Source organism: Carya illinoinensis, chromosome 9 (assembly GCF_018687715.1).
Source record: "Carya illinoinensis cultivar Pawnee chromosome 9, C.illinoinensisPawnee_v1, whole genome shotgun sequence".
NCBI classification, from domain to species: Eukaryota; Viridiplantae; Streptophyta; class Magnoliopsida; order Fagales; family Juglandaceae; genus Carya; species Carya illinoinensis.
Window position 1 is genome coordinate 9556150 of NC_056760.1, and position 12769 is coordinate 9568918.

General features: G+C 35.0%; 1 protein-coding gene across 1 annotated transcript; it reads right to left on the minus strand.

The window, feature by feature from the left end:
- Positions 1–435: 435 nt before the first annotated feature.
- LOC122276574 (cysteine-rich receptor-like protein kinase 10) lies at positions 436–9351 on the minus strand. The gene is made up of 7 exons (XM_043086401.1): positions 9212–9351; positions 8734–8849; positions 8460–8650; positions 8166–8376; positions 7848–8085; positions 7602–7752; positions 436–913 (listed from the first exon to the last, which is right to left on the minus strand). The coding sequence occupies exons 2-7, from the start codon at positions 8840–8842 to the stop codon at positions 614–616; spliced, it is 1200 nt and encodes a 399-aa protein (XP_042942335.1). The 5' UTR covers positions 8843–8849; positions 9212–9351; the 3' UTR covers positions 436–613.
- Between the last annotated feature and the right edge of the window lie 3418 nt (positions 9352–12769).

Consider the following 12769-nt stretch of genomic DNA (forward strand, 5'->3'; position numbering starts at 1 on the left):
AATTTAGATGCAAAATCAGGATAAAAGTGAAAAGAGATCGGTAATTTAGAAATGTAAAATGATGGAATAACAATTTCGCAAAAAGACAAAATTAATAATTAGCCAAAGAAGAACAGAAACACTGAAGACGTAATTTAAGAATATAACTAAGGGTAAAATGGTAAATGAAAAAGTTATACGAAAATATTATAGATAGTGGATTCGCACTTTATGTATCAGTATAGATAGTTCAGATTTCGATGTCCAGGAATCAAAATCTTGAAAGTCGACATAGGCTCAAAAAATACAGTGGGCTGTTGTTATTGGGCCCGTGTCCCTTGTTCTTTTGTTAGAAGGTGTCACAGTTCATCAATGGGCTCTATATGTTTGAACGAACAGCCCAGCTTCAAAGGGGAACGGGCCTACAGAAAACTAATAAAATAAATAGCAGCAGAATTGAGCCCTGTAATGTGGATTTTCATTCATCGTACAATTACAGCTCGTTGTAATTTCTTCCTCCGTGTGGAGTAGAAAGCATAAGATGTCCCACTTCCTATGATATAAAAATTATAACATATTTTCAGCTTGCAAACGTGTTAATAGTAGGGAATGTTACTAGAAACGCTGCCAGTATTCATCTTGGTGAAAGAATGGAACGAGTAAGATCATTTACAGAAGGATTTGCTATGAGAAAACGATCAGTCTGAATGACTCTACCCACAGAAAGTGCAGGTTGTTTTGGATTAGGAAGAGGTATTGATTCCTTCCACAATAGAACTACCACCTTTGATATGGTGGGTCTATCTGTGGGTTCCTCCTGCACACACAAAAGCCCGATATGCATGCATTTCAATATTTGTGTAATCATGCAGGACTCCATCAACAAAGGGTCCACAAATTCCATTTCTCTCCCTTCATTCCAAAGTTTCCAGGCCTGTCAATACAGACATAAACTTGATTATGTGCATAAATACTATCTCCAGTCAATCCTAACAAAATGATAATGATGAAGTCAATCCTAACAAAATGATAATGATGAAGCTGTAAGAGTTTTTATTAAAACTCTATGTCCCACATACCTATTTTAATAAAATTTAAAATAGCTCAAACTTATCAGATAAAAGATGAGTGATAACGAGATAAGATAACTCTTAAGAAATAAGATTAAAATTCTATATCTCTAATTATAGTCAGATACAAACTCTAAGATTTCTTGATGGTCAGAAATCTATAAATAGCACTGAGGAGTTAAAAGGTTCTCACCTACAACATTAGAGTGCCTTTTACCATCGTGAGACACTTGTGAGACAAAGTTACTAGGGTGATTCTTTCCTCATAATCAGATCTATTTCTTCATCGAACTGATGGAGAAAGGTACGTATTATTCATTACTATTTATTATTATATATCATATAAAATCGAAGATCTGTTTATTAATGTTCATGTTAAATATCTAACATGTGGTATCAGAGCATGGTTTTAGATTTTTATGATCTCAAAATATAAAGTGAATTTGTATTTACATATAAGTGTGATTTTATCACATGAATAAAAAGACAATTTTTATCTGAAAGAAAAATTAATGATAAAATTCTCTTTTATTTATTTTATTCTTCACGATGATCAAACGCAGTACAATATGTATATATTTTGGGTTTGCATTTTCTATTTTCTTCCTTGACCCGTGCATATGTTTCTGCATGCTATTTCATGTCTAAACAATGAACAGCCTTATTAGATATTTCCTCTTATATTTACTCTTATATTTATATACTGTGTTACTGATGGAGAAAATTGAGAGTCACTGTACGTGGTGGCCTTAAAGGTGGCGTAAGGATTTTTTTTTTTTTTTTAAATGGAGTTTGGTGCGGCGAGGAGGCTGAGAAACTCCTCGCCGGAGTTCCTGTAACAGCGGCAGAGGGCTCAAAAGCCCACTGCTGTAGAGGTTCCATGGATTATTAAAAAAAAAAAAATGGAGAGGGTGGACCTCGGCGGTGGATGGTGGCTGGGGATGCCTTGCCGTTCTCCCGTTCTCCTCCTCGCCGGCAAAGACCACCATGAGTTACCTGAGATGAAGGTGCTGCGTATTTGTTGAGGCCTGAGGGAAGGCACTGGTGCGGCGCTGTGAAATCTGGAGGAAGAAGATGTTTTTCATTCTTTAGGGTTTTATGTTACAAGACTAAAGGCTGTGGGCTGTGGGCTTCGGCCCAGTGCATTACATTAAATTGTCTTATACTAACCCAGTCCAGGAAACAAATGTGCCAATGGGCCACTGATGTGGCCCAGCCCAATGAAAAGAATTACAAAAATTAAAAATGAACCGGGCCTGTACAGTATACCTGCCCAAGTCAACAAATCCAGTTGACTTGGGTCTCAGTCCGGTTATATATTAAAATATTATTTTATTATTTTAATATTATTTATATTTAAAAAAATAAAAATAAAAATAAATCTGAGATTTTATTTTCTTTTATGTGCATGTCCTCACTGTTAAATACATATACTAATTGTTTAATTTTATGGTTCTTATTTAAATTATTGTTATATACATGTTATTATTGTCATCTACATGTATGAAAATTTTATTAAATACATGTTATTATAAATTTTTTATTAAATCTTATATACATGTTATTATTGTTATCTACATGTATAGAATTATTAAATTTATATGCATGTTATTATTGTTAAATGCATGTATTAAATGTCATATGCATGCTATTATTTTTATATATATATATATATATATATATATTATCCAATATGGAACAAATGATTCACATTAAAATTAAAGAAAAGATTGGTTGCCCAAAGGTACAAGACTTTCTTAAATTTTGATGAAAAATCATTAAATTTCATAATAAGGTAGATATGATGGAGTGAATAATTTTGTGTGTTAAGATCTACTCCCAAAGGAGGGTCTTGATGACACTAGTAGTTCATCCATCAAATTAAGGTTGGAGTGAATAATTTTTTGTATTAAGATCTACTCCCAAAGTATGATTTTAATGACACTACTAGTTCATCCATTAAAGAAAGATTTGAGGGAACACTTTATATGTCAGAGTTTACTTCTAAAGGAGAATTCTGATGACACAACTAGTTTATCCACAGAATTTAATAATGGAGGGAACACTTTGTATGTCAGAGTTTACTCCTAAAGGAGAATTCTGATGACACAACTAGTTCATCCACATAATTTAATAATGGAGGGAACACTTTGTGTGTCAGAGTTTACTCCAAAATGAGAATTTTAATGATATAACTAGTTCATCCACAAAATTTAATATTGGAGGGAATACTTTGTGTGTCAGAGTTTACTCCCAAAGGAGAATTCTGATGATACAACTAGTTCATCTACAGAATTTAATATTAGAGGGAACACTTTATGTGTTAAAGTTTACTCCCAAAGGAGAATTCTGATGATACAGCTAGTTCATCCACAGAATTTAAAATTAGAGGGAACACTTTGTATGTTGGGGCTCAGTCCTAAAGGAATGACCTCAATGACACTACTAGTTCATTCATAATAGTTTAAATTCTTGATAATGCATGATTTAAATTCTGAAATTAAGACTGGAGGACATTCTGTGCATTGGGATTCACTCCCAAAGGAGGGAATGGATCTCGATGACACTATTAGTTCATCCATAATTATTGTTTATGAGTGTCGAACTCAAAGTATTAAAGTGATCAAAATGTTTTTCTTGCAGTAAGCATATGAATATCATTATAAGTTTCATGTATAGAATGGGCTCTAATATAGAAAAACATGAGCATATCAAATTTACACTAAGAGCTTTTTATGTTTAAACATCAATTATCATTGAAAATAATGATAAAGGCCAGAAAAGTACAATGTTTAACTACTTCCATATTAAACTATATGAATTTTTTGTACATGATTGTTTACTTTAAAGGTATTATTATTTTATTAAAATAATAAGATATGAACATGTTAGTAGCATGGTTGTTAGCTAGATACAAATTTATTTTGCTCATTTGTATGAAAAATCATTTGTATCATTTGGGAAAGGGAGGAAATGATTGTAATGAAAATATAAAAATTGTGTCAATTGAAGTTTAAAAGAAATAGTGACACATGAAGGTTTACGTGCCCTAAGCATAAGACATGATTCGAAAAGAAGGATAAACCAAATAAGTTTCGAATCAGATCTTATACATGTTTATGCATTCTTTTAGATTAAATTGAGTACAAATGTTAAAATTTCAATTTGTTTCAATATGTTACTTATGTTGATTCCTTTTTTCTTTCCAATAAAGCTTTATTTGTCATGCCTTCACAATAATGTTTTTGTTAAAAGTTTTTTCACTAATGAGCTATTGTACAAGAGCCAAGGGGAAAAATGATTTATGAAAACTTTTACAATTTATGACATATAATTTGAAATATAATTTGTGGTATAAAAGTTTAGAGAATATCTTCAAGAAAAGTTAAAGAGATTAGTAAATCAAATATTTTCCGCACTTAGGTTTTGTAATCTCAGGATGTGTGTTGATTTATATAAAAGGAAAATAAATCAAACATATCAATAAAAGATGCCACAAGAAATGGAGTTTTTCTTGAGATAATGCATATAGACGCATGTAAATCTTTTTTCCTATAATACTTGATATAAGTATTTCATTACTTTTATAGATGTTTTTCATGATATGAATGTATCTATCTCTACATGAGAAGTCTCAAACCATTAGTAATTCTTGTAGTACTTCTCATGGGGAGGAATTGCAGTTAGATAGAAATGTGAAAATCATTAAATTGGATTGAAATAGTGTCATGAAAAATATTAAGAGTTGAGCTATAATGGTTTAAAACTTATATCAAAATGCTTTAGAATTTATATTGTGTTTTTAACCTTAATGATTTATTTTTAAAGTATGAATTGTTTTAAGGCATATTCATGTATGGGTGGTCAAATTAAAGTAATAGTTTATAACCCAAATGAAAGATTGTTGAATCTTATAATAGTTATTGGGTACATTATTAATAATTACTTAAGGAGATTTAAATAATCTAGACTGTATTGTTTCTACTTATGGTTGGCAAAATCAGTGGGAGTATGAAAACTAGAAATGTGATTATTGTGAAGTGAATTCTCGTACTTTTGAAAATTTTTGTAGTTTCCTTTAATGATTATCTTAATGATAATATGGAACAACAAGCAAATGATCATTCACCTCATCAGAGAAACACCACTGAAGAATTGGCCATAAAGACATCAGAACAGGTAACCTTATGCAATCTCCTTGATTTGTTATTTGGTTAAGTTATGTTGTGTATCTTCAAAATTTGAATTTGATATAGAAATAAATAAAAGTTTATATCTGTTTTCACAAATGATAGAAATAAGTAATTCTATAAAAGATTGATGTATAAAAAAAAGTGATTAAAATCCATGAATCAATGTAAAGTCTGCAATTTTATTTAAATTGTCTGAAATGTATGAAAAGTCGAATAGAAATGGATTTTGGAGACAAAATCTTGACTTCAATGGCAATATTGAACGATATAAAGTTAGAGTTATAATTAAGGATTTCACTCAAAAATGAGCATTAATTAGAGATTTTTTTTTCTATTAAATTTGAAAGAACTCATTGAAGATCACTATGACATTCGTAACTCATTATATTCTAGAGTTACATTAAATGAATGTGAAAATAATTGTAGAGTAAAGTCTGAAGTCTACAAGAAACGAATAAAAGGATTATCTAGAAGAGGTAACAGTTTTTAAAAATTGGTATATGAAATTTGATAATACCAATATTGTTTTGAGATTAAGAAAAATATTTATTGATAATGTATATACTCATAAGTCAGTGGGAGTATATTTGCATTTTGGTCATGCATGTATATGACTTTTTGGTAAGTATGAGTCATCGTTAGTAGTTTGACATTAAAGTTACGTCTCTAAATGAAATTTATGAATGAGACATCATTCGTAATTGAGATTGAATTTTAATATCAAGACAATAACTGTTAAGATTGTTTTAGTATCGTTGCATAAAGTTTTGAAAGACTTTGCATGAAAAATAGAATGTGACATGCTCAGTATTTTATGGTATTCTCGAATTGATTAGGTTATCAAAGACATTATGTAAAGGTGAATATCAGTTTTTCAGTTGGCACATTTGGTTGTTGCCAAAGTAACATAAGGTTGTTTGACTAAAAAGCTATGAAAAGAGTGCAAGGTTATTTGCAAGAAATTAAAGACTATATTATTGTTTTAAAAAGAACCGATACTCTTAAGGTAACTGGATATTCAAACCCTATTTTACAAGATTACTCTAATGATGGAAAATACAGTTATGGTTATGTATTTTGCTATCTAGTAGAGTTATCTATGGAAAAATATGAGGCAAATCTTTTACTGCTTCATGTGCAATAGGGACTGAGTTTGTACTATGTTTTGAGGCCACAGTTTATAGTATTTAACCAAGAAAATTTATCATAGGATTTGGAATTGTCTACTTACAGCCAAGACGCTAAGAATGTATGGCAAGAATTCCTCAAAGTATTTTTCTCCGAATGATGAGTATTTAATAAAATTTTAGATACCACGTGTTAAGGAAAAAATACATAAACAAATATGTCCATATCAATAGTGTGTTAATGATTATAATTCAAAAACATGTTGAAAATATGGGTCAAATGCTTATGCCCATAATGTGAACATGTTATATAGATCATTGATATGCTGAGTATTTTGTTAATAGACATTAAAAGATATCTATTATGGTTATTTCTGTTTTCTTGTCTTTTCACTTATTTGTACATTGCATGGTTTGGAAGAATGATGACAAGATAATGTCTGCAACATACATGAATTGGAACCCAAGGCATCACGATATTAGCCTTAATTATCCCAATTAAAGTCATGTAAAATTAGTTGCTGGTGTTGTCGTATATGGAAGGGAATTTGTTGATTATATAACAGAGGACCGTCATGACTCGCATTAGTAGTTGATTTAACATTGATATTACGAAACTCATGAAAAGTATTTTGACCTATAAAAGTTTCAGGAAATAAATTTGCGCAGTATGGTTAATTTTCTATAATAAACCCATGAACGAAAAATATTATTTTATGGGCGTATGAGCCAAGTGGGAGAATGTAAGAGTTTTTATTAAAATTCTATGTCCCACACACCCATTTTAATAAAGTTTGAAATAGCTTAAACTTATCAGATAAAATATGAGTGATAACGAGATAAGATAAGTCTTAAGAGATAAGATTAAAACTCTATATCTCTAATTATAGTCAGATACAAATTCTAAGATTTCTTGATGGTCAGAAATCTATAAATAGTACTGAAGAGTTAAAGGGTTATCATCTATACATTAGAGTGCCTTTTACCATCGTAAGACACTTGTGAGACAAAGTTGTTAGGGTGATCCTTTCCTCATAATCAGATCTATTTCTTCATCGAACTGATGGAGAAAGATACATATTATTTGTCACTATTTATTATTGTAGATCATATAAAATCGAAGATCCGTTTACTAATGTTTTTCTTAAATATCTAACAGAAGCATCCATTTTTAACTAACTAAACTAAACTATATTCTGTTTTAGCAGACCAAAAAAACAAAAAAAACATACGTATGCAAGGAGTGTCTGGGCCTGCCCTGTCAGGTAGAAGCCGCTATTTTTCCTCCCGCTAATAATCTCAAGCAAGATGACGCCGAAACTGAAAACATCAGATTTTACAGAAAACAGCCCCTCCATTGCATACTCAGGAGCCATGTATCCGCTGTGTTCAAGCATATCATTACCGTGTTTTCTTCTCAATTGAATACTAGAAAGAACTAGGGAAATATATTGCAGAAGAAAGAAAAGAAGACTCACTATGTTCCAACGACTCTCCTAGTGTTAGCAGTGTTTTGATCCTCACCAAAGATCCTCGCCATGCCAAAATCTGATATTTTAACAACCATTTCATGGTCCAATAATACGTTGTTGGGCTTTAGATCCCTGTGAATGATTTTAAGCCTGGAGTCCTCGTGAAGATAAAGAAGTCCTCTCGCAATACCAAGAATAATATCGTGGCATGTCTTCCAGTCAAGCTGACTGCGTTTTTTCGAATCTGAAAACAAGTTTGAAGGCCATTTGTTCATATATCTTAGATGAATTCGGAATATAACCATGAAGTTTGAAGGAACAAACCAAATATAAATAAATCAAGGCTTCTATTGGGCATGAATTCGTAAACAAGCAGCTTTTCATGGCCCTCTATTGCACATCCCAAGAGCTTCACCAGGTTTCTGTGCTGAAGTTTTGCAATAACTATGATCTCATTTTTAAATTCCTCCAAGCCTTGCCATGACTTCCTTGACAACCTTTTAACTGCTACTGTCTTACCATCTGCAAGCACACCCTAAGAAATTATCCAGAATCAGCCATAAATTCAGGACGGTGAAGCAACACTGGAGCCACTTTGAACAGAGAAGTTGATGTTACCTTGTATACAGTGCCAAATCCACCAATTCCCAGCTTATTTGAATCTGAAAAGTTATCTGTAGCTGCCATTAGTGTCAATAGTTTCATGAAGGGCAGTTCTTCAGAACTAACCAATTCACCCTCTTCTGTAATGTCGACTCCCGTGGGCCAAGCCAACTCATGTACCAGTGCGTTCTGGCTTCTGTCATCATCTGCAAAGAAACATTAAATTAATCTCCTTCTCGGGATGCATATTGAACTAATTTTACGATGGTTAGTCATTTACATAATTTACCTCTTTCGGTTCTCTTCTTCTGCCCATGATAAGAAGCCCAAACCCAACGATTATTGCTAGTACTGAGAGTGGTATACACGAAACGATCACAACCATCCAAATCTTCCATTTATCCTCTGTTTTTGGACAAAAAGAACTGCCTTCAAATTCGATTTACCACGATTACTTTTTTGGGTTTTAGAATTTTGACAGCTTTTTGCTAACTGTATATTTTTCTGGGTGAAGTTCACTGTGAGACCAGGTTATATGGTTTAATTACATCTGCAAACTTTAGGTTGAATTTAGCCTTTCCTCACAAACTATAGTAATAAAAGCAAGCGGTGTATAATTATATTGTTATACAATAATAATAATAATAATAATAATGAAATTAGGAGAAGAAAAGACCATCATTAACTTATATTTATGCCCCGGTGGAACCAATCTATACTAAAGCATATATGGACAGAAAAATTAATCAAAGATCTTATGTGCTTACCGTTGGAAGTTGGGTAGGTTAACACCAAACCTGAGACGTTGTAGAAACGGTACAGCTGAAACCTCACATCACAATTACTAGAAACGATAAAACCACCTTCGCAAGAAGAGCAGCATGCCTGAAGATCTTGTAAGGCAGAGTGCAAACAACTATAACAGTCTTGTTGTGTCATGTCCCTAGTACATTGTACAAGACCATAGATTGTTTTTTTCCTCGAGAATTTAATTTCACCAGTTGCGAACATGCGTGTAGAGGGATCAAACGCAGTTTCGTTTGTGATGTTTTCCATCAAGTACGTCAAAACTCGAACAAAATGAACAGGATTTGATACTTTCTTCCCCAGCTGGTTTGTTAGGGTTCCCAATAAGATCACTGGAAACCTAAGAGAAGGGAAGCAATGGGGGGATACGGAGGAGCACGAAGTGAACTGACCAGGTGCTCAAAACTCAAAACAGTGCGCATGGGAGAAGTTTCTAGAGGCTGCGTGGCAGCTCTCTCTTTTAATTTCTTGTTAATTTACTGTTCTGTCCTTGTAGTTTAATTTAAATACTGTTGAGTCCTTTGAATGTAAAAGGATGCGTTTCATGGGAATGAAACGCTGCGTTGGTTGTCTGCCATTTTATTTCAATCCTTGCTCCTGTGAAGGTTGTTACTCTACTGTCAGAGGTAGTGGGATAAATAGAGAGGGGGTGGAGCAGAAGATGCAGGCTTTATCATCTTATGTTTGGAATTATTTGGAGGTTGGGTCCCTCGAAGAACCCTTGCTATTTTAACGAACGTATGACAGTGTTTTTCCTTCCTTCCATGTTACTTTCATTTACATCCATTCCCGAATCTCAAATACCCATATACTACTACAAGCTACTCTGCATTTCGGTAGCTAACACTTGGTATCAAGAGCCACCCATCCTGATGGCTGAAGGCACACGTTCGAGGGAGGCACTCCAAAGACAGGTCGACTCCCTGGAAGAAAGCAGCAAAACAGTGAATGAAAGGTTAGACCAACTTACTGATATGGTGAGAACATTAATTACTAATCACAATAATATGGTGAATAGAGAAGTACCACTAGGACATGAGGGTGGAGAACCACATAGGGGGGGTTTTAACAAAACTGTTAGGCTGGAGTTCCCTCATTTCAATGGGGATAACCCAGCTGGATGGACTTTCAAAGCAAACCAGTATTTTGAAATCCACCAAACAAACCCAGCCCAAAGATTATTAATAGCTTCTTACCATATGGAGGAGGAAGCCTTGGTCTGGTACCAAGATGCTTATGAATCCGGATAGCTTACTAGTTGGGACACATTTGTAAGAGCCTTGCTGCTGCGTTTTGGGCCAACGGCTTACAATGACCCAATGGAAGCTCTTACGCGTCTGAAAAAAACCACCACTGTTTCAGCTTATAAAGCTAAGTTTGAATCGTTGTCCAATCGTTTAAGAGGTCTTTCAGCTCCTCATAAATTAAGTGTTTTCCTGAGTGGGCTAAAAGATAAAATCTGCTTGCCAGTTAAGATGTTAAATCCTATTAACTTGGGAGCGGCTTTCGAACTAGCAAAAGTACAGGAGGAATACCTCCTAACTTCCAAGAAGCCTTTCACTAGACCTCATTCGGATAGGTCAATGTCATCTTGGGGAACCAATCCTAACCCCACTGGCCAGTACAGTGAAGGAAGCAGCAGTAGTAAGGGGGGGAGATATGTTACTCCTAACAGGAAGTTGTTCTCAACCTCAATGGATGAGAAGCGCCGCAAGGGACTATGCTACCATTGTGAGGAGAAGTGGAACCCCACGCACCAGTGCAAAGCACCAAAAGCTTACCTGTAAAGCACCAAAAGCTTACCTGTTGCAGACCCTTGAAGAACCATTGGAAGCAGGATAGACTGAACTAGCAGAAAATGAGGACAATGACCCCGAGATGGAGCCCAACCTGAAGCAGGGATTTCGTTGAATGCTATGAGTGGGACCCCTAATGCTCAAACAATGAGACTTCTGGGCAATTTGTGTGGAGTACAAGTGGTGGTTCTGATCGATTCAGGCACTATGGAACCATTGCAGCACCTCTTACCACGCTGTTGGGAAAAAATTCCTTTGCTTGGAACCAGGAAGCAGAGGAGGCTTTCAAGGAACTCAAGAAGGCTGTTACTCAACCACCAGTTCTTAGACTACCAGATTTCTCCCAGCCTTTTATTGTGGAGTGCGATGCTAGTGGAAGAGGAGTAGGGGCAGTATTGATCAGGGACAACAGCCCATTGCATTCATGAGTAAGGCATTAAAAGGGAGAGCACTTTCCCTTTCCACCTATGAAAAGGAATTGTTTGCACTAGTTACAGCGGTGCAAAAGTGGAGGCCTTACTTGTTGGGGAGGTTTTTTACAGTAAAAACAGACCAGCAAGCTCTAAAGTTTCTATTAGAGCAAAGGGTGGGCACAACAGCACAACAAAAATGGCTGACCAAACTACTTGGTTATGATTTCGTGATCGCTTATAAAAAAGGGAAGGAAAACAAGGTTGCCAATGCCTTATCGAGGCAAATGGAAAGTGAAGGCAATATGGAGGCTGCCTTGGCTATGATCTCATTCCCAACTCCAGAGTGGGTGGAAGAATTAAAGGGCAGCTACCAAGATTCAACGGAAGCTCAACAAATACTTTCAAGGCTAAATGACAATACAGAACCTTTAAAGGGGTACAGCTTGCAGCAAGGATTAATTCTGGAAAAGGGTAGAATGTTCATAATTCCGGGATCAGCTTTCAAATCAAAAGTACTCCACTATATCCATGATGATCCAGTGGGGGGCCATGCGGGGTACTTAAAAACTTATCAAAGGGCAAAGAAGGATTTCATTTGGAAAGGCATGAAGGCTGATATCAAAAGAATGGTTAGAGAATGCTCCATTTGTCAGCAGGTCAAATACGAGACCTCACTGCCAGCAGGCTTGTTACAGCCTCTTCCCATTCCCCAATAGGCTTGGGCTAACCTTTCTATGGACTTCATAGAGGGTTTACCTAAGTCTAAAGGTTTTGACGTGGTAATGGTGGTAGTGGACAGGTTCATGAAATTTACTCACTTCATTCCCCTAGCCCATCCCTACACGGCCAGCACAGTAGCTGGACTTTTCATGGACAACATCTTTAAACTTCATGGATTGCCAAAATCCATTGTGTCTAACAGAGACCCAATTTTTGTAAGCTCATTCTGGAAAACCTTGTTCACATTAATGGGGTTGACCTTACAATTTAGTTCAGCCTATCACCCTCAAAGTGATGGCCAAACAGAAGCAATCAACAGATGCCTCGAGTCATATCTCAGGTGTTATACTAGCAGTAAACCCCAGCAATGGACACAGTGGTTAACACTGGCTGAGTACTGGTACAATACTTCCTACCATTCAGCCACCAAACTCACACCCTTCCAAGCACTATATGGCTACCCCCCACCCACACTGATATCTTATATCCCGGGGACCTCAGCCAATCATGCAGTTGATATTGTATTGAAAGACAGACAACAGATCATAGAGCTACTAAAGGAAAACTTAAACTCAGCACAACACCGCAT

What these genes read in the sequence shown, in the direction of transcription:
- LOC122276574 (XM_043086401.1), bottom strand. Translation starts at nt 8,842, where the DNA reads ATGGAAGATTTGGATGGTTGTGATCGTTTCGTGTATACCACTCTCAGT. An exon ending in CCTTGATTTATTTATATTTG is followed by an intron (nt 8,086 to 8,165) that starts GTTTGTTCCTTC and finishes ACTTGTTTTCAG; the next exon opens with ATTCGAAAAAACGCAGTCAG. An exon ending in CCCAGACACTCCTTGCATAC is followed by an intron (nt 914 to 7,601) that starts GTATGTTTTTTT and finishes CTGTATTGACAG; the next exon opens with GCCTGGAAACTTTGGAATGA.